The sequence below is a fragment of the Bombina bombina genome, chromosome 7 (genome assembly GCF_027579735.1).
Source record: "Bombina bombina isolate aBomBom1 chromosome 7, aBomBom1.pri, whole genome shotgun sequence".
Lineage (NCBI taxonomy): Eukaryota > Metazoa > Chordata > Amphibia > Anura > Bombinatoridae > Bombina > Bombina bombina.
Window position 1 is genome coordinate 261,211,056 of NC_069505.1, and position 23,048 is coordinate 261,234,103.

Below are 23,048 nucleotides of genomic sequence, written 5' to 3' on the forward strand. Positions count from 1 at the left end.
AGGACCAGTAAACACAGTAGATTTGCATAATCAATAAATGCAAGATAACAAAACAATACAATAGCATTTACTCTAAATTTCAAATGAGTAGTAGATTCTTTTCTAACACATTTTAAAGTTATGTATATTTCCACTCCCTCTGAACCATGTGATAGCAATCAGCCAATCACAAATGCATATATGTATAGTCTGAGTTCTTGCACATGCTCAGTAGGAGCTGGTGACTCAAAAAAAGTGTAAATATAAAAGACTGTGCACATTTTTTTTAATGGAAGTAATTTGGAAAGTTGTTTAAAATTACATGCTGTATCTGAATCAGGAAAATTTAATAAAACCTGAGTGTCCCTTTAAGAGAAAAAAGGCCTACTTAGCTACATACACACGAACATTAACCCATAAATGCCACAATGCAGGATTAGGCTGGGAATATCTGAATACACCATATTGGATAACTTAGAAGCATAAATTGTGCATAAGTACATAGTTAAAGTGCACAATACTTACAAAAAATATGATAATAAATGTAAAAAATCATTGATAAATGTAAAATATCTATGCGACCCAGGCAAAATACAAGAGCCAGTGTATATAAAGTATATCTAAATCCAAGTGCACGCAGAAACTCTTGAAAATAAAGAGTGTAACTTACACAGAAATAAAGTTGTAATCAATACATGAATGCAGTTGGAAATTGAGATATAGATATTCGCCAATGTACTAAAATATAAACCAGTACTAAATTTGCAATGGTAAATGGACTAGGTATAAATAATTGATAGCAGGGAAAGGGGGTAGTTAAATATAGGAATGGGACCACATGAAAATCTAGTGGGAATACCCATCCATATACTTAACACACATGCAATACACAGAAAAGCATGACAAAAATACATATGCAATATACATAAGGCATTAGTAACATCAAGATATACAATTATGTACATATTATATTATAATAGGTGGACAAAAGTGGATGTAGTGTTAAGATGGTACCAATATTAGATGAAAAGATGTATATACAGTGCAAAGGTACATATGCAAAATCAAATATATGTTACAAAATAATACTTGTAAAGTAAAATGGACATATAAATATATATGCACACATACATACAAACACATACAGTATGTACACACATTTATATGTATATTTACTGTATATATACAGTATATAAATATATATGCGCATATACATATACTCACATAAAGTATGTAAACATATTTATATGTATATAAACACTAAAAAGAAAATGTGTCGGTCCAGACGGACCTCCACCAAAGTTCCCTTTATCCAGCACCAGAGTATAAGGTTATCTCTTAACTAACTAGTACATTAGATGTTAGACAGCTTTCACAAAAGCATCCAATTGTAACACACAGAAAAAACTAAACAGTTCTCACAACACCTTAAATAGGTTATAAATATATACTAAGTGATACTTTAATCCACCGAAGAATACACAGATAAAATATACAAACGTGGGCCCACTTGTAAAAGTAATTACAAAGATCATCAGATAATAAAATGATGTTTCCGAAAAGTCCTGGACTCCTGTTCAAAATATAAACTTAAGCAACATGTGCTTGCAACATATGGTGATTAGTCTCTCTTTGACAGATATCTGTAAAATCTTAGGGCAATATTAAACGTTCTTTGCCTTTTGTCAAAGTGGGTAAAATTCCAAGGCTGATCAAAGTTATATGCAGGGACTGAGATCATTCAGGAGTTTGTCACGAGTGGCTATATTAATATACAGAGTGATTCTTAATATCCCCAGGGTATTGCGGCCGTAGCTCATAGGAACGCCTACCTTACCAGGTAATGAAATGCATCTCTATTGTGAGCCTTATAACGCAGTTTGTTTATCCTGCACCTACCTTGATTGTAGTTGGTCTTGTCGGTTTTCCTCTATATCCACATCGAAAACAGCCGTGGCAACGCCATCTGTTCCTCCTGTAGTTCCTGAAGTCCTATGAAATTCCCCTCCATGAGTGTGCCTGTGTCTCAACCACTTCTGTGTATCCGGTCAACAGGCATAGAGGGTACAGCTGTAACCCTCTCACAAATTGATTTCTGTTATATGTATATTTACTGTATATATATATATATATTTATACACACACACACAGTATATAAATATACTGTATATGCACACATACACACACATATACGGCCAGATTACGAGTTTTTCGTTAGGAGCTGTGCGGTGCTAACGAGCAGTTTTGTCTCATCGCTCACTTACCTGCAGCACTGGTATTACAGGTTTTTAAAAACCCAGCGTTAAAAGGCAAGAAGTGAGTGTTGAGCAGAATTGTGCTCCTTACCGCACTCCAATACCAGCGCTGCTTAAGTCAGCGTTGAGCTGGTCGTACGTGCTCGTGCACGATTTCCCCATAGGAATCAATGGGGAGAGCCGGCTGAGAAAAAGTCTAACACTTGCCAAAAAGCATCGTAAAACTCAGTAACACAGCCCCATTGATTCCTATGGGGAAATACATTTTATGTCTACACCTAACACCCTAACATGAACCCCGAGTCTAAACACCCCTAATCTTATACTTATTAACCCCTAATCTGCCGCCCCCGACATCGACGCCACCTACATTATTCTTATTAACCCCTAATCTGCCGCTACGGACACCGCCGCCACCTGCATTATACTTATTAACCCCTAATCTGCTGCCCCAACATCGCCGACACCTACATTATATTTATTAACCCCTAATCTCCCTCACCCAATGTCGCCGCAACCTAACTACACTTATTAACCCCTAATCTGCCGCCCCAATGTCGCCGCCACTATAATAAGCATATTATCCCCTAAACCGCCGCACTAGTAAAATATTATTAACCCCTAATCTGCCGTCCCTAACATTGCCACCACCTACCAACATTTATTAACCCCTAATCTGCCGCCCCCAACGTCGCCGCCACTATACTAAATGTATTAACCCCTAACCCTAAGTCTAACCCTAACACCCCCTAACTTAAATATAATTACAATAAATCTTAATAAAAATTAGTATTATTACCTAAATAATTCCTATTTAAAACTAAATACTTACTTATAAAATAAACCCTAAGCTAGCTACAATATAACTAATAGTTACATTGTAGCTATCTCAGGGTTTAATTTTATTTTACAGGCAAGTTTGTATTTATTTTAACTAGGTACAATAGTTATTAAATAGTTATTAACTATTTAATAACTACCTAGCTAATATAAATAGGACTTTGGCCCGGCTTGGATGAAGACTTCTGCCGCTTCCTTGAGGATGGATTTCCGATCTTCAGAACTGTAAGTCGATCTTCAGGGGGTTAGTGTTAGTTTTTTTTTAAGGGTGTATTGGGTGGGTTTTATTTTTAGATTAGGGTTTGGGCCTGCAATAGAGCTAACTGCCCTTTAAAGGGCAATGCCCATCCAAATGCCCTTTTCAGGGAAATGGGGAGCTTAGGGTTTTTTCAGGTAAAAGAGCTGATTTCTTTAGGGCTATTGATAGTTTAGTTTAGGCTAGGGTTTTTTTTTTATTTGGGGGGGCTTTTTTATTTTGATAGGGCTATTAGATTAGGTGTAATTAGTTTAATTATCTTGTAATTTGTTTATTATTTTCTGTAATTTAGTGGGGGGGGGGTTGTACTTTAGCTAATTTAATTTAATTTATTTAATTGTTTTTAATGTAGTTAATTTATTTAATTGTAGGGTTAGGTTAGGTGTTATTGTAACTTAGGTTAGGTTTTATTTTACAGGTACTTTTGTATTTATTTTAGCTAGGTAGTTATTAAATAGTTAATAACTATTTAATAACTATTGTACCTAGTTAAAATAAATACAAACTTGCCTGTAAAATAAAAATAAACCCTAAGATAGCTACAATGTAACTATTAGTTATATTGTAGCTAGCTTAGGGTTTATTTTATAGGTAAGTATTTAGTTTTAAATAGGAATTATTTAGATAATAATATAAATTTTTATTAAGATTTATTGTAATTATATTTAAGTTAGGGGGTGTTAGGGTTAGACTTAGGTTTAGGGGTTAATACATTTAGTATAGTGGCGGCGACGTTGGGGGTGGCAGATTAGGGGTTAATAAATGTAGGTAGGTGGCGGCGATGTTAGGGACGGCAGATTAGGGGTTAATAATATTTAACTAGTGTTTGCGATGCGGGAGTGCAGCGGTTTAGGGGTTAATATGTTTATTATAGTTGCGGCGATGTCCGGAGCAGCAGATTAGGGGTTAAAATTTTTATTTTAGTGTTTGCGATGCGGGAGGGCCTCAGTTTAGGGATTAATAGGTAGTTTATGGGTGTTAGTGTACTTTTTAGCACTTTAGTTATGAGTTTTATTTTACGGTATAGTACCATAAAACTCTTAACTACTGACTTTTAAATGCGTTAGGGATCTTGGAGGTAGAGGGTGTCCCGCTTACTTTTTGGCCTCCCAGGACAGACTCATAATATCAGCGCTATGGAAGTCCCATAGAAAAAAAGACTTTACAAAGTTTACGTAAGTCGTTTTGCGGTAAGGCCAAAGTAGTGTGCGGTGCCCCTAAACCTGCAATACTCGTAATAACAGCGGGTGTAAAAAAGCAGCGTTAGGACCTCTTAACGCAGCTTTTTTAATTTAACGCACAACTCGTAATCTAGCCGATAGTATGTACACATATTAATGTGTATATTTACTGTATATATATATATATATATATATATATATATACACAGTATATAAATATATATGCACACATACATACACATATTAATGTGTATATTTACTGTATATATATATACACACACAGTATATAAATATATATGCACACATACATACAGTCACATACATACATACATACAGTATGTACACATATTTATATGTATATTTACTATATATATATATATATATATATATATATATATATATATATATATATATATATATATATATATATATATATATATATATATATACAGTATATAAATATATATGCACACATACACATACAGTATGTAAACATATTTATATGTACAGGTATGTTTACTATATAGCACATGGGGCTACATTACAAGTTAGTGCAGGTCCTGGGTGTCGAGAGTACTGAGCTTCGTGTTAACGTGGCCAGGGACCAGGCAAGAAAAGGATCAGGTTAGCGTGCTTTGCAGACCGCGTTAAGGTAAGTATTAAGCCTTTTAAAATAATTTAAAGAAAACAAATAAAATACTGACAATTTTTTTCAGTATTTTTTCATTTTCTTAACCCCTTAATGACAAGTGACGTACCAGGTACGTCCTGCAAAAACTTGCAGTTAGTGACAATGGACGTACCTGGTACGTCACTTGTCTAAGAGAGTGCTGGAAGCGATCGCAATCGCTTCCAGCAGCTCTCAGGGTATTGCAGTGATGCCTCGATATTGAGGCATCCTGCAATACCCTTAGAAAGCATCCGATGCAGAGAGAGCCACTCTGTGGCCCTCTCTGCACCGGTAGCGATGCGGCCGGTTCGTTGGTGGGTGGGAGCGCAACAGGGAGGCGGGTGGGCGGCCCATCGCTACCCGGCATCCGGCTCCTGTAAGTGCAATGTGCACGCCGGGTGCCGGGAGCGTGCGGGCGCGCGCATGCGCGTGCGCGTGCGCGTGCGGGTGCGCGCGCACGCGTGCGATCACCTACCCACACTGACACCAATGAGTGGGAAGAGGGGGGAAAATATATATATATGAGGATCTGGGAGGGGGAGGGGGTTGGGGTATTGTGGGGGGCTGCTACACTACAGAAAAAATTAAATTAGTAATAAAAAAATAATAATAAAAACACTTTTTTGGGGGGCAAATTGGGTACTGGCAGACAGCTGCCAGTACCCAAGATGGCGGCAATTAGGTCGGGGAGAGGGTTAGATTGCTGGGGGGGGGGGGGGATCATGGAGGTTGGGGCTAAGGCAGGAGTCCATCACAGCTAAAACATTTTATTTTTTTTTATTAAAAAAAATAAAAACTCCTTTTATTTAGTACTGGCAGACTTTCTGCCAGTACTTAAGATGGCGGGGACAATTGTGGGGTGGGGGAGGGAAGAGAACTGTTTGGGAGGGATCAGGGGGTGGGATGTGTCAGGTGGGAGGCTGATCTCTACCCTAAAGCTAAAATTAACCCTGCAAGCTCCCTACAAGCTACCTAATTTAACCCCTTAACTGCTGGGCATAATTTACGTGTGGTGCGCAGCAGCATTTAGCGGCCTTCTACTTACCAAAAAGCAACCACAAAGCCATATAAGTCTGCTATTTCTGAACAAAGGGGATCCCAAAGAAGCATTTACAACCATTTGTGCCTTAATTGCAGAAGCTGTTTGTAAATAATTTCAGTGGGAAACCTAAAGTTTGTGACAAAATTTGTGAAAAAGTGAACTTTTTTTTTTATTTGATGACATTTGGCGGTGAAATGGTGGCATGAAATATACCAAAATGGGCCTAGATCAATACTTTGGGTTGTCTTCTAAAAAAAAATATATACATGTCAAGGGATATTCAGGTATTCCTGACAGATATCAGGGTTCCAATGTAACTAGCGCTAATTTTGAAAAAAAGTTGTTTGGAAATAGCAAAGTGCTACTTGTATTTATGGCCCTATAACTTGCAAAAAAAGTAAAGAACATGTAAACATTGGGTATTTCTAAACTCAGGACAAAATTTAGAAACTATTTAGCATAGGTGTTTTTTGGTGATTGTAGATGTGTAACAGATTTTGGGGGTCAAAGTTAGAAAAAGTGTGTTTTTTTCAATTTTTTCCTCATATTTTATATTTTTTTTTATAGGAAATTATAAGATATGATGAAAATAATGGTATCCTTAGAAAGTCCATTTAATGGCGAGAAAAACGGTATATAATATGTATGGGTACAGTAAATGAGTAAGAGGAAAATTACAGCTAAACACAAACACTGCAGAAATGTAAAAATAGCCATTGTCATTAAGGGTAAGAAAATTGAAAAATGGTCCGGTCATTAAGGGGTTAAAGTTTGCTAGTACATTAATTCAAATTTTCCTTTTTAGAAACATAAATGAAAATCCGATTTTAAGTACGAATGCCCATCTCTAATGTTTATATTATCCATAGAGTAAGTCTATTCATTCCCACAATTGCCAAACAAGCTATAGAACTGCTATAAACATCTCCAGAAACCTGAGGTGTCTGTGTCAGCTGTAACAAAAACAGACAATATAATTAGAGAAGTACAGAAAACGCTGAGAGTTTTGGTTATGAAGGTGAACGCCGCCTACAGGAATTGAGAAGAGGCGACTGAGAAGCAAGGTGAGAGAACCAGCTAGTGAAAAATGGTCCATAAAGATGATAAATCCTCTTTCGCAGAAGATGATAGTGCCTTAGGGACCCCAACAACACTTGGTATAATAAGGTTGGCCTCTTTAAAAAGAACAAGAATTACAGAACCATTCTGTAAGCTGCAATGGTTTAGTGGCTTTATTTGATGTGGGTGCAGGTAGGTAGTGTGTCACCCACAGGTTAGGGGGTATTTATAATTATAACAGAGTCAGGTGAACCTACAGTTTCATTAGGCAAGTGCATAGTCAACAAACAGTAATGGGATATGACCTAACGTAGGAGTCGCTGGTTGCACCAGCATTTTTCTGGCAAAAGACTAATAAAAAAGCATAGGAAAACAAAGCGCCATCTTGGGAACAGATAATGCACAGGATCTGCTAAAGAAATGTGTTTGTAGACAGGGGATGCTGATTAAACCCTAGATGGACAGAGGCAGGCGCTATGATACAGGCCTTGCATCTCAGAGCGGGCAGCACCATTACCTAGCACCACTAGTTGGTCTTCCCTATGGAGACGAGCATTTTCTGCCAACTTATGAGGAGAACAAAGCAACGGAGCTCCTCATGGTGAGGCTGGCAGAGGACCTCAGGGTGATTGCGGTGAATGTGGCAGCAAATGAAGAGGCATACGAAGAGAGGCGCTCTACCAGGAACGAACAGCTCATCAGCTAGTTCTATGGTGATTTACCACCCAGGAGCAGCCTCTTTTAGACCAGTGTGCTTTTCACAAAGGAAAACTTTCCTGAAGTTTATCAGTCTGATCCCTCCAAGTAATGTCAGTCCAGCCCCGAAATACCATGTAATTCTCCTCTGAACAAGAAACATGACAACCCCAGACAATCGTTTCGGCCTCCTATGGACCTCGTCAGTGAGGTGCAGCCACATTCCTCTAAGCACACTGGGCAAGGAGTCCACGTCTGGTTTCCCCCATCACCCATAGGGAGACTTCCCCAGGGTCATATAGCAAATGAAGAGGGACATAATAACATCACAAAATCCTACTTTCTCCATCCTACTCGGCTCTAAGCAGACACAGTCATGCACAATATTTACTAAACCATGATTATGCTGAAACAACTTAATGTCACAGAAATAATTTAGTTCAGTTATTTTATTTATCAAAAAGCAAGTTTACAAGTGCACCTGCCATGCTGATCACCCTGTGACAGATGGTGACTCCCTGCCAAGACCCTCTACGTTTCATTTTGTGTGAATGTCATGTGATCATGTGCACATTGTGACAGCGCCACTGTATGAACTGGGACTTTATAAATGAATGTCACAATAACCATAATAATAGTAACAAAGGGGCATAATTTGGTTTATACCCAATCAGACCATTACAAGTGAAGAAATTAGATGCTCTCAGTTTGTCAGCAAGTTTCAAGCAGACTGGCTGCAATGATCACACAAAAAAATAATAAAATACACAGTGCTCATGATCAAATACAATTCCCATACATCATCTGAGCTTTATCAACATCCAATTTAATTCAACTGTCTAATGTACTTCTATTATCTAATATGCTTTGTTCTCTTGGTATCCTTTGCTGAAATGCATATCTAAGTAGGCTCAGGAGCAACAATGCACTACTGGGAGCTAACTGCTGATAGGTGGCTGCACATATATGTCTCTTGTAACTGGCTTGATTAGTTAAGCGAGCTCCCAATCTTGCAATGCTGCTCCTTCAACAAGCAATACCAAGAGAATGGAGAAAATATCAAAACAGAAGCAAATTGGACAGTTGTTTAAAATTGTATGTCTGAATCATGTGGGTTTTATGTCCCTTTAAGAAAGTAAACAAATTATGAAGTGCAAGTTTGTGTACAATAAAGTCCGGGTACTACCCATTGGCTTAGAGAGACAACTTCCACAGCCAATTCACAACAGGAACTGTGGAGAAAAATGTTGACTATCATATGTTGACTTTCACTATGTGTTTAAAATCTTTTCATTGGTTAACCACAAAATTTCTAAGAAACAAATTGCAGCATTTTATTATTGCATCTTCCCTATATATCCCATGAGCACTTTGGCCTCTTTCACACTCCTCAGTCCCTAGTGTGGCCCTATAATCTGAGAAGTCTGACCTGAGCGTTAGTAAAGAAATGTAAATGCAACCTCAGTAACACACGTGCGGGATGAGAGTGAGTGACACAGAGTTACTCTCGCTCTGTGGCGCTGTATCTGCGACAGGTCACTATCAGGGTTAAAGGGATGTGATACCCAAATGTTGAAGCACATGTAAGTGATGCAGAATAGCTGTAAAAAGCTGACTAGAAAATATCACCTGAACATTTATATGTAAAAAAAAGAAAGATATTTACCTCAAAATGTCCTAAGTATTCACTCCCCACTGTAAATAGACTTTAAGCAGCCAATCAGGATATTGGTCCCAGGACTTGCAAGGGAGTGTGCATCTGTCATGTGCAGGCACAGTCATGTTATTTCTCTATTCAGTTTAAAGGGACACTGAACCCACATTTTTTTCTTTTGTGATTCAGATAGAGCAGTAATTTTAAGCAACTTTCTAATTTACTCCTATTATCAAATGTTCTTCATTCTCTTGGTATTTTTATTTGAAAAGCAAGAATGTAAGTTTAGATGCCGGCCCATTTTTTATGAACAACCTGGTTTGTTCTTGCTGATTAGTGGATGAATTAATCCACCAATAAACAAGTGTTGTCCAGGGTTCTGGACTTTCTTTTTCAAATAAAGATAGCAAGAGAACAAAGAAAAAGTGATAATAGGAGTAAATTAGAAAGTTGCTTAAAATTGCATTCTCTATCTGAATCATGAAAGAAAACATTTGGGTTCAGTATCCCTTTAAGGAAGTTTATTATGAAATCTCGCAAGATCTCAGTGAAATCTCATGAGATCACAGCAAACCAAAGCATGACCTCTGCACTGCTGATGCTGATTGGCTATTGTTTTTTTGTTTTGTTTTTCCAACTTACAGCTGGACAATAGCTGAAGTATAACTGTTACCAAAGCACTAACTATTGTGAGGTAAAATATCTTCCCTTTCAAATAGAAATGTTCAGGTGATATATTCATGTCAGCTTTTTACAGCTGTCCTGCATCACATTAAAGCACTGGTTTGCAAATCTGTCCTCAGGCCTCACTAACAGGCCACATTCTGCGGATATCTGAGCACAGGTGAAACAATCAGCTGATTAGTAACCATGGTTATTTTACCTGCTCTCACCCAAGGTAATCCTGACAATCTGGACCATTGGGGAGGCCTGAGGCCAGGTTTGAAAACCAGTGCTTTAAAGTAATTTAGTATATAAGCATTATGTCCCTTTAATGTTAGTGATTTAATATATGAGTATGATGTCCCTTTAATATTAGTGATTTAGTATATGAGTATTATGTCCCTTTAATATGAGTGATTTTGCATATGAGTATTATGTCCCTTTAGCATATGAGTATTATGTCCCTTTAATATGAGTGATTTAACATATGAGTAGTATGTCCCTTTAAGTGCCTATCCCTGCAACAAGCTTTTCAGCAGAATGATATTTTCTTTATTGAAGTCAGTAAAGGCAGAAGGGGAAACGCCTTGGAAAAAGCTACTTAGCTGAATGACTGCTGCAGCTGAATTACACATTGGGGGGGGGGGTGAGGTAATGACAAAGGGAGGGGCAGGGAGCAGCTACACATAGGGGGTGAGGTAATGACAAAGGGAGGGGCAGGGAGCAGCTACACATAGGGGGTGAGGTAATGACAAAGGGAGGGGCAGGGAGCAGCTACACATAGGGGGTGAGTGAGGAAATGACACAGGGAGGGACCGGGTGCAGCTACACATGGGGGGAAGGTGATTCTAACCATAACAGCATCACAAAGTGAAATCTAATCAGCACCAGCTAAACTCAGTACAGGATGAAGCGCGCAGGAGATGGTGCAGAGTAAGCTAAAGAGAGCAGCTTGTTAAAGGGTTAAAGGGAAATAACATAAATTATGCTTATCTGAAAATTTTATTTTCTTCAGATAAAAAAAGAGTCCACAACTGCATTCATTACTTTTGGGAAATAAGAACCTGGCCACTAGGAGGAGGCAAAGACACCCCAGCCAAAGACTTAAATACTCCTCCCACTTCCCTCATCCTCCAGTCATTCTGCAGAGGAACAAGGAACAGTAGAAGAAATATCAGGGTGAAAAGGTGCCAGAAGAATAAAAAGACAGACACCCCACATAAGAAATACGGGTGGGGAGCTGTGGACTCTTTCCATCTGAAGAAAATAAAATTATCAGGTAAGCATAATTTATGTTTCTTCATAAATGGAAAAAGTCCACAGCTGCATTCATTACTTTTGGGAAAACAATACCCAAGCTATAGAGGACACTAATTGCCAAGACGGGAGGGTACAAAAAGCGGTCCATTCTGAAGGCCCCAGGCCCGAAACCACTACCCAACAAAACCCTGCTTCGTCCGAAGCCGAGAAACATTGAAAAGAAAAAAGGCCCCAAGGACACTGACCCGCAAATAGTCCCGAAGCATAGCTAGAGACCGCAAAATCAGACTCAACTGAGCCAAGTCATCCAGGAGATTCCATCACCCAGCAGTAGGTCCTAAACCACACACCCCTCACTAGCGAAGGGAACACCAGCCCAAAATTCCCAAAGGGATAGGGCAAGGAGAACCAAAGGGAAACCGAAAAGGTCACCACAAATTCCATAAAAGAAGAACTCCCAGAACAAGCCCAGCTTACAAAGACCCAAATGGGTCCTGACAAACAATGAGAGGCAATGTCCAGATCAAACAAAAACCACAAGGATTAGGACTGGGCATCGGAATAGAGAAAACTGTCCTCTCAACATTGTGCGAAGGCACCTAAAAAGACAACTGAAGACGGAGTCCTCAAAATGTCAGAACTTAGAATACTGAAGTATTCAAACATATAATACTTATAGCAGACCAAGACGAGGTAAACACCTGAGTCAAGAACACGCAGTCATCATCAGGATGACACAGAAAGAAATACTTGCTGAGAAGTAAAAAGCAGCCAAACAAGAGATCAGATTGCAAAAACTCCAAAACAGAGAGCACACTCCAGGCAATTCAAGCCGCCAGACCGACACATAGTGTCTCAAAAAGGAAGAAGCACAGAACCTCAACATAGCCCACTGCACCCCCGAAGATGAACAACTGCCAGCCGGGCCAGCCCAAGCGTCGGCAGGTCTGAAAACAGGGGAACAAAATAACCCCCCACCAGCTCACAAAAGAGCAGAACAATGGCCCCAGTCATTCCAACAGGGCTCGGGTGCCCACCTGAAACTCCTTAGAGACAGTCGACTCAGCAAACTGTCCAAGGGAAACCAGGTCAACTAGCCAGATTAAAGGTCATAGCCCAAGGTCTCTGGAAGTGGAGAACCCCGAACCCGCCCTAAGTCTGCAAAGTCCGGTAACAACCGCAACAGGGAACCAGAAGGTGAGCGAAATCCTGAGAAACCGGAAGAACCAGGGCGATGACAGGTCCGAGCTCCCAATTGTTTAAAAACAAACAATATCCCAGAAACTCAAACACCCCGTCTGATATAAAAAAACAGACCCACAGGGAGATATCAATGCAATATCCAAAATAGCCCGGATAACGAGAACACCTTGCAAGTCCCGACCCAAGAAAGAGACCACCCCTTGCCGAAGTCCAACACCCTAAAGGAGCTAAGGCATCTCGAACCAAGACACAAGACGTTCAAAGCAAGGGGATACCTTGAGGACAAAGTCACTTGAGCAAGGCTAGTTTCCACATCCAATACGTGTCAGAGGATCACTTTAAAAAAAGGATGCAGATCTTCCACAGCTCCAGGGAAGAACCCTCAGCAGAGCCCAAAGGAGACCCCAATGTCTTCAAAAAGGAAAAACTACCTCCCAAAGGGAAAACCAGGTCCCTAAAAGGACCATGGAAGGAACAAGTCCGAAAGGATGATTTCCCAGAGCCTCCGAAAGGTCAAGCCGCCCAAGACAACAGTAAAGAGGCGCTAAGCCCCCAAACCTCCCATGTGAGGAAGAACACTCTCGATTCTGGGAGTATTGGAAGAAAAAGAGTGACGCAGCGGAACTCCACTGACCCCATCAACCAGCTTGAAGGCTAAATAGGGACTGATAATAAAGTGAGCATGTCTCAACCAGCCAGAACCGGCGCCACGTGTCTGAACAAGCCATGAGATAGAAGAACTGAACCAGAGCAAGACAAGCCGGCAGACAGGCTCATAACTGTCATGCTGCCTAAATCCTTCCTCAGAGGGGAAGAGAATAACAGACAAACATAGGACTAACATGTCCTGTAACAAACTTCCGCAGAAGTAAACAGCAACTATCGATCCAAGAGAAAGTTCCCAAAGAAGACATAATTAAAAATAAAAGACATCCTAACCGGATAAAAGAAAATATAAGGCAACCCGTAGGTTAACGCCCAAGAAGAACAGGCATACCCGCAGGACCAGCCAAACGGAACCCTGATCTTCCAACAAAAACTGGGAAGGATATCAATAAATCGATAATCAGGAGATTACATCATCCCCTCATGTCTAATGAGGTAAGCCATTTGAAGTAGAATACTGCGGATTCCCGTATCCGTTAAGGAAAGGGTCCTCTAATAACTCAAAAACGTGTCTGAGTAAAACTCAAAGGCGCGCTATTCTGTAACGAAAGGCACAACACTCAGGGACAGCTACACCCGCAGGGAACTGCATCGGCCCAGGCTGGGAGACCCGGAACAATAGCTCACAAACACAAACGCAAATAAATGTCTGGACTTTGCAGACGCATAATCGCGAAAAATATGTGAAAGCGAAAATGTGCTGCAACCTCCGGGGGGAACAAGCCACCCTGCAAGGAGGGATAAACCTAATCTGGGTTACCCGCATGTTTAGTAGTAGGGAGTGGTAGGGAACTCGCCTCGCGGAGGACAGAACCCCCAGAGGCGGATGGCTCAGCGGTCCCTTGATTCCCAGAGCCCGAGGAACAAGGCACTGTAGTACGGCATACAGAACATAACTGATTGACATGTGTCAACGGGGCCAATTTGCATTCTTCACAAGTCGAAGAATCTGAATCTGAAAGTTGAACAGTCTCAGCATCAGAATCCTCCATAACTGGATAGAGAATATAATAATATGGATTATCAGAAAACAAAATCAAAACGGCACCTGACAACCACAATGGCTGGGGCACTCACCATCTCCTATGAACCAGACACTGGCAGACCAGAATTCTTCCGTCGCCACACGGTCAGGAATGCGGAAATGGAAGACCAGATCGTAAACACATCCAGTCACAAGGTGAACCATACAGTCCAAAAAAAAGTGTGCCCAACCATAAGGTTGTGTCACTTCCAAAGGCCTTTATGTTCCAAGCCAGGAGCCCAGTTAACACTACACATAAGCAGATTGAATCACATAACAAACATGATTAACCCCCCCCCCCCGTTCAATAATCCCCCTCAGGAGATATTAACCCTCAATTCCAAGATACCAGAGGAGTCTCACTGAGACCCTATATTCTTTTATAAGTCCCACAAGGCCCTTACAGGAAACAAATGAGTTACAGTACATTTTGATGAAGTAAAATGAAACAATCTTACCGGAATCTACGCTGTGGAACAGGAACAAGGCCCTTCAAGTGTAACAGATAGTAGCAGCGCCTCCGCCATGGACTTGAGAGAAGAAAGCAGGCATCGAAGCGAAGTTCGACAACGCCGATTGCTTGTGGAGCTGTTAACATGAGTTAGGATAGTTTCGCAGATAGACTCTCCCTGCATCTCTGGACTCTAACTTTCATCCAAGCCCTCACTGAGAGACTGATAGGCTTACTTAAAACTCCTGTCCCATGCCGAAAAGTACTACCCTCCATAAGAGACAAACAAACTTCTGACACTTCTCTGCCAACCTCCTGGGACGAAAGGCCAAGAATGACTGGGGGGGGATGAGGGAAGTGGGAGGACTATTTAAGCCTTTGGCTGGGGTGTCTTTGCCTCCTCCTGGTGGCCAGGTTCTTATGTCCCAAAAGTAATGAATGCAACTGTGGACTCTTTCCATTTATGAAGAAAAGTACCCTCTAATTAGAAGCCTTTTTCTGTAGTTTTAACATTTCAGTTAAGTGTAAAAAATTTCTGAATACATTAACACCTTGTTTGCTGCAGTTGTTTTTCAATTGCCTCACTCCCCACACCTGCCTTATTTAAAGGACCCACTCTGGACTTGTTACTGTGTTAGACACAGCTATCCACTGTCATTTTGTTATATGAGGACATTTAGGGTCAGATACGTAGCAGGCACCGAACACTTCTCAGAATTGGGAAACTCACACTTTTAAGGAGAAATAAATCATTAAATGATAAGGGGAAATTATTTTTTTTACTTGTTAACTAAACGTTATATTACAATCTGACTGTGTTTCATATCCCTTTAAGGTAAAGCTGATCATTTTGTTTTTAATATGAAGTGCGTGTTTGTGCACAACTGGGCCTTGCCACTGAAGGAAACATCCCATAGTCCTATTGGTGGATAGTGATATTCCCCAACATATGCAAATAAAAACAACAACAAAGATAGAACATACAATTTTAAACAACTTTCTAATTTACTTCTATTATAATTCTTGTTATCCTTTGTTGAAAAGCAGGAAGATCAGCTCAGGAGCTTGCACATGTCTGCAGTACTATATGGCAGCAGTTTTGAAACAATGTTATACATTAAAGGGACACTGAACCCCAAAAAAAATCTTTCATGATTCAGATAGAGCATGCAATTTTAAGCAACTTTCTAATTTACTCCTATTATCATTTTTTTTGTTCTCTTGCTATCTTTATTTGAAAAAGAAGGCACCTAAGCTTCTTTTTTTGGTTCAGATCCCTGGACAGCACTTTTTAATTGGTGGATGAATTTATCTACCAATCAGCAAGAACAACCCAGGTTGTTCACCAAAAATGGGCCGGCATCTAAACTTACATTCTTGCATTTCAAATAAAGATATCAAGAGAATAAAGAAAATTTTATAATATGAGTAAATTAGAAAGTTGCTTAAAATTTCATGCTCTATCTGAATCACGAAAGAAAAAATTTGGGTTCAGTGTCCCTTTAAGAGTGCTAGATGGCAGCACTATTTCCTGTTGTGTAGTGCTTCAGGCATGTGCACGCCGCCTATCTAGATATCTATTCAACAAAGAATAACATGAGAACAAAGCAAATTTTCTAATAGAAATAAATTGGAAACTTGGGGTTTCATGTCCCTTTAATTTAAAAAGTTCCCTTTAAAGTGTATATTTCTGCTTCTTATATGTTACCATTTTCCCATTGGTGGCTGCTTAGTGCAACAACAAAAAATTGATTTAATGTCCCTTTAAATAGACATTAACATGTTGTAGTTACAACTTTATTCTGCAGTCTTCCAGATTAACATGTTAGCAGAGTCTGAACTAGATTAGAACAAATTAACACCTGGCCTAATACAAAATAGTTTTGTCAATTGTTATATTCCCTCCATCACTTTCCTGAGTGGGAGGAGCCAATTCAGACTTACTTCTGGAGATAACAGAAATTGCCTCTGTCGTGTTGACAAAGGCCCCTATTTAAGAAAGGTCTTGCGGACCTGATCCGACACTGCGGATCAGGTTCGCAAGACCTCGCTGAATGCAGAGAGCAATATGCTCTCCGTATTCAGCATTGCACCAGCAGCTCACAAGAGCTGCTGGTGCAACGCCGGCCCCTGCAGACTCGCGGCCAATCGCCTGCCAGCAGGGGGGTGTCAATCAACCCGATTGCACTCGATGGGGTTAATTTCTGGCGATTCCTGTCCGCCTGCTCAGAGCAGGCAGACAGGGTTATGGAGCAGGGGTCTTTAAACACGGGCCCACAAGCTCCCTACGGAGCTTGTTAAATGGGCCCCCATGTCTCCATTGTTTGGCTTCATCAAAAAAGATAAGACAACAAGCTGCAAATCAGGGGCAGATATATTAGGCTTGTGACGCCTATTATGTGCTCTTTCATTTTTTCAGGACTCTAAAATCCTAATTGTTCTGACTTTCCTATTACAGGAAAAGGGGTAAAATAAATAATGGCATTATATTGCAGTTGTTTTACTAAGCATAATAAAGCAGGTTATATAACAATCTCATAATAAAGCAGGTTATATAACAAAGTGTTTACTGCCCCCTTAAACTCCCTTAGTGTCATAGAGATCGGCAACGCATTGCTTAAGCGCTGATAACTGATAAGAATAAGAATTGCTAAACTACAGTAAAAGCAGAAGAGAAAGCTGAACTTACGAGAGAGACAGGCTCATATGAAACCTTTGGCGGAGTCCTCGGAACATGACAAAGGATTTAGGGGGGAAGGAACGAGTGGAAAGCTCACAGTAGGGTTTCTCGAAGCCTCCAGGGGGGCACTGGCAGGTAAAGCCCCCCTCTGCCAGGTTGGTACATGTTCCGCCATTCCTGCAGATGCCAGGAACACAGAGTCCTGATCTGCTGTCCACTTCACAGCTGTCACCTGTAGCAAAAGAAATGTTGGAGAGGTAATTAGACATCACAGAGACAGTGCAGTCACTATCAGAGGAGGGGGCACAACGCACAACTGTATAACTCTCACAGAACAGGTGGGAACAATGCTCTAAATCAGGGTTTTCCTTTGTGGTTGGCTAATTTTTTTTAATCAAATGACACTAAAAAGAGTTCCATAATATGCTACATTTGATTAAAAATATATGGAAGTATTTATTCACTGTAAACTTAAAGTGATGGTAAACGTGACATGTTTTAAAATCAGGTGCAGAATCTAAGAGATATTTTACAGTGACTTTAATTGATCACTTGTAAAATATTGCTTAGATTCTGCACCGGATTTTTAAACATGTCACGTTTACCATTACTTTAATATTAGACTAAACCATATAAAATTTGAGAATATATTTAATATTAAGCAGTTCTTGATACTTTTGCAGCAGGATGTACCCATTTTGTGCATATTCCTACACATCACATTCAGTGTTAATTTCATAAGTCACCCAAGCCAGGCAAGGCAGGATATACTCATGTGCCTAGGCACTTTGCCTGACAATCACTGCCCAAGGGCGAGTCGCATAAAAAGTAACAGTAATTGGGAAACTCTGTAAAAAGTATTTCCCTGACTGGTTTTACCTTCCAAACCCATCTTATATATATATATACAAGTGCTTCCAGGTAACTAACAGATTCTCACTTTGTTTTTAGGACTATTCTAATTTAGCAGCTTTGACCCTTTAAAAACCTATTTTAGCCTTTTTCATGCAGCATTTTTTGCCATTTGTACAGTTTAAAAAAAAAATATTAAATTACATGGTTTAATAAAATGCTAAAAATATAGCTTTGCACAATGAACATTGAAACCACTATTATCTGAATGTTAATTTAAGATTACAATGCAGTGTTTGGCTGTTTCCAAAATGATCAGTTGTATCTTTTCTACAGATTTATGCACACAGAACAAATATCAGATGATAGTTGTCACAATCCTTCTAGTTACTTTTGTGTAGGTGTCACTTTACAGCTGCAAGGATGATCTGTGCTATGTCTGACAGTAAACCTTTCTCTTTTATATATTTATTTTCCTTTTAAGAAAAAACATACACATAACATAATTCTAATATCAGACATTATTGGAAAGAGTATCCAAGTACAATTACCAATTTCTATTCAAAGTTTACAGCGTTTACTTTGATCCCACTAACATAAAATATACTGTCCAGATAAAAAGCAAACAAAAAAAAACAATCATAACAATGATAATGTTTGATACATTGGGATAATCCCCTTTGGAGCAGGCTTGTTGCAAAAAAAAAAAGAGCGAGCCTGAAAAGGGCTGAATTAGCTGAGACTGGCTGAATTAGCTGAGTCTGGTTGAATTAGATGAGACTAGCTGAATTAGCTGACACTGGCTGAATTAGCTGACACTGGCTAAATTAGCTGAGACAGGCTGAATTAGCTGAGACTGACTAAATTTGCTGAGACTGGTTGAATTAGCTGAGACTGGCTGAATTAGCTGAGACTGGCTGAATTAGCTAAGACTGGCTGAATTAGCTGAGACTGGTTGAATTAGCTGAGACTGGCTGAATTAGCTGAGACTGGCTGAATAAGATGAGACTGGCTGAATTAGCTGAGAATGGCTGAATTCGCTGAGACTGGCTGAATTAGCTGAGACTGGCTTTCGCGTGGGAAGGATAATAATAATTTGGGATTTATATAGCGCTTTTCTCTCTGTGAGACTCAAAGCACTTTACAAATATACCAACATAAGACATAAAAGTTAGGAGTTTCTGAAGGTCAGATAAGCGGACTGAATGCCTGATGGAAGAGGTGGGTCTTTAGCTTTTTTTTAAAAGTCTGTAAGGACGGTGCCTCTCTGATTGCGCACGGTAAACAGTTCCAGAAAGTAGGGGCAGCGTGGCAGAATGCTCTGGAGCCTGAGTTTGTCATTCTTGGCACTGAGAGGAGGGATGTGTTGGCTGACCTAAGTGAACGGGATGGTATGTAGGGTGTCAGGAGCTCTTTCAGGTACTGTGGGCCTTGGTTATTTTAGGCTTTGAAGGTCAGCAGGCTAATTTTAAAATATGTTCGCCATTTAATTGGAAGCCAATGCAGGGAGTGGAGAACAGGTGTTATGTGCCAGGAGCGAGTTTGATTGGTCAATAGTCTGGCTGCTGCGTTTTGTACTGTCTGAAGGCGATGGAGTTCTTTTTTTGGGAGGCCCAAGTAAAGTAAAGTCTCCCCCACTTTAAAAAAAAATCTCCTAATTCTTGTTTCTGAATTAACTGCAATATCAAATTACTCATTAAAAAAAATTGGTCTTGAAGCCTTTTACTAAATGCAGAAAAAGTTGTCTCACGCTTGGATTTCCAAGAACTAAGAATAAGATTACGGCCTATTAGTATTGAGGTGTTGATGAAGGCCTCCTAATCAGAGTTACTGGATCTTAAAAATAAGAAGAAAATATGTTTAGGGCCCAGCTTTATCTTAAAAGACAGAATTTTATTAATCCAAAAGTAAATTTTCTTCCAAAATTTTAAGATTTTAGGACAGCTCCAGAAACAGTGGACCACATCAGCACCCGGCAACCCACATTTATGAAATGAGTAAATAGATCTCTTACCCCATTTAGTTAATTTTCCAGGGTTTATAGAGGTTCTATTCATACGTTTTAAGTGGAATTCTTTCCACACAAGTGAGGATGTAGCTTTATCAACCAATAAAAAACTGTTTCCTAATGCCATTTCCTCCACTTATCCCATCAATTATTTTTCCTTGTGCACCCTGAACTAATTTAGATAACAAAGAAACTGATCATTTACCTTTTTATAGAGATTAAATAGGGGTTCTAGTATCTCCCAATACCACATTTATGGATGTGACATAGAGATACCCTGGAATAAATGGCGAATCTCAAGTTGCGAATAAAAGTCCTTATTAGTAATATAAAATTCTTTTGTTAAACTATCAAATGACCTACAGGTCAAACTCTCTACTTCTCTTAACTGAATTACATATCTAAGTCCTTTTTAATTACAGTCAGAATATATCTTAGATTCAATTGCTTCTGGAAAACAGCAATTGCCCTTAATAAAGTATTCAGAACAATATGCATACATTTGAAGAAATTTGCAAAGTTTCTGCCATGCCAGAATAACATTCTTACAAACTAACAATGAAGAGATATCAACTGGTAATTTCTGACTAGATATATGGAGTAATGCTTTAAAGTGACAGTCTAATCCAGAATTTTTATTGTTTACAAAGATAGATACTCCCTTCATTACTCATTCCCCAGTTTTGCATAACCAACACTATTATAATAATACACTTTTTACCTCTGTGATTACCTTGTATCTAAGCCTCTGCAGACTGCCCCCTTATTTCAGTTCTTTTGACACATGCATTTTAGCCAATCAGTGCTCTCAAATAAGTAACTCCACGGCCGTGAGCACGTTATCTATATGGCACACATGAACTAGTGCTATCTAGCTGTGAAAAACTGTCAAATGCATTCAGATAAGAGGTGGCCTTCAAGGGTTTAGAAATTAGCATATGAGCCTACCTAGGTTTAGCTTTCAACTAAGAATACCAAGAGAACAAAGCAAAATTTGATAATAAAAGAAAATAGGAAAGTTATTTAAAATTCCATGCCCTATCTGAATCATGAAAGTTTAATTTTGACTAGACTGTCCCTTTAAGCGAATAAGGCGCGACTAAATTTTGTTCCAACGTCTGACAGTAAATCTTATCAAGTGCCTGAAAAAGCCAAGTCAAATGGGACTCTACAATAAATATACATGAGTTATGGTTTTTGCAGGAAAGTTCTAGATTTTGGTACATTGGCTAAAGTATGACAGATAATATAATTTTGCCTTTTTTTCTCTTCTTCATCTGTCCCTGTAATGGAGCTGCCAAATCAGATTACTGAGTGAGTGAAGACTTTTATTCAGTGTGACAATGTGTTACAAAGTGGGGCAGTACCCAGCAGTACACAGAACAAACACTTGTTTACGCCCAAGGTGCAAATGGTTCCTACATGCTCTTCAGGGAACGTTATTAGCTTTCCTCTGCACTTCCGACTGAGCTGGTGACACTAACACTTCACACATACCCAGAGGATGCCATTTCTGTGCCATACGGTGGAACGTACAGCCCCTGGCAAGACTTGATCTCTCAAGATATTACATTAACTGCTGCATTTCTGGGTAAAACATTCAAGATGTGTGAAGAAAAGGACAAAATGACTTTGCAGCAATGATAAAGTTAAAGTAACCTCCTGGTACAGTCTGGAAGGCTTAATAAGGAAGCTTTGATGCCAGTCTGACAGATGGCACCACTAGAAAGAAATGCTTGGGCTGGAATTCTCATTGCCTTGTGTAAGAAGTAAAAAAAAATTGTCCCCTCTAAACTTTCTTCAATAACTCTGACAGGAACAGAGAAGCACAAAGTGTAAGAAGAAAAAAAATCCACAGGATTCTGTAAGTGCCTAAAACTACTCTGGAAAACAAAGCTGCCTTCATCTGACTCCATAAAGATTTACCTAGAATCTGCTGTCTAATAGAATTGTTCTGCATAAGTTGAAGAGACAGCTACAGAAAGGTGGTTGATTCATGGAATAAACTTCCACAAGAGTTGGTAATGACAAACACTTTGGGTGACTTCAAGGGATAAGCATAAAGCTATTTTACCTACTAATTAATGCCTGGGATAAGCATAAGGCTATCCTACATACTAATTAATGCCTGGGATAAGCATAAGGCTATCCTAAATACTAATTCATGCCTGGGATAAGCATAAGGCTATCCTAGATACTAATTAATGCCTGAGATAAGCATAAGACTATCCTACATACTAATTAATGCCTGGGATAAGCATAAGGCTATCCTACGTGCTAATCAATGCCTGGGATACGCATAAGACTATCCTATGTACTAATTAATGCCTGGGATCAGCATAAGGCTAACCTACATACTAATTAATGCCTGGGTCCTGGGATATGCATAAGACTACCCTACATACTAATTAATGCCTGGGATAAGCATAAGGCTATCCAACATACTACTTAATGCCTTGGATAAGCATAAGGCTACCCTACGTACTAATTAATGCCAGGGATAAGCATAAGGCTATCCTACATACTACTTAATGCCTGGGATAAGCATAAGGCTATTTTACGTACTAATTAACGGTGTTAGGACTAATGGTCATAAGACATTTGGTCAT

At 39.5% G+C, this 23,048-nt stretch overlaps 1 protein-coding gene across 1 annotated transcript in view; it reads right to left on the reverse strand.

Annotated features, from left to right (window-relative positions):
• The window catches only part of CELSR3 (cadherin EGF LAG seven-pass G-type receptor 3), a 649,278-nt gene that overhangs the window by 459,331 nt on the left and 166,899 nt on the right, over positions 1-23,048 (reverse strand). The window contains 1 exon segment of the mRNA XM_053689358.1: positions 17,589-17,811. Within this exon segment, the coding sequence (XP_053545333.1) occupies positions 17,589-17,811 (223 nt within the window).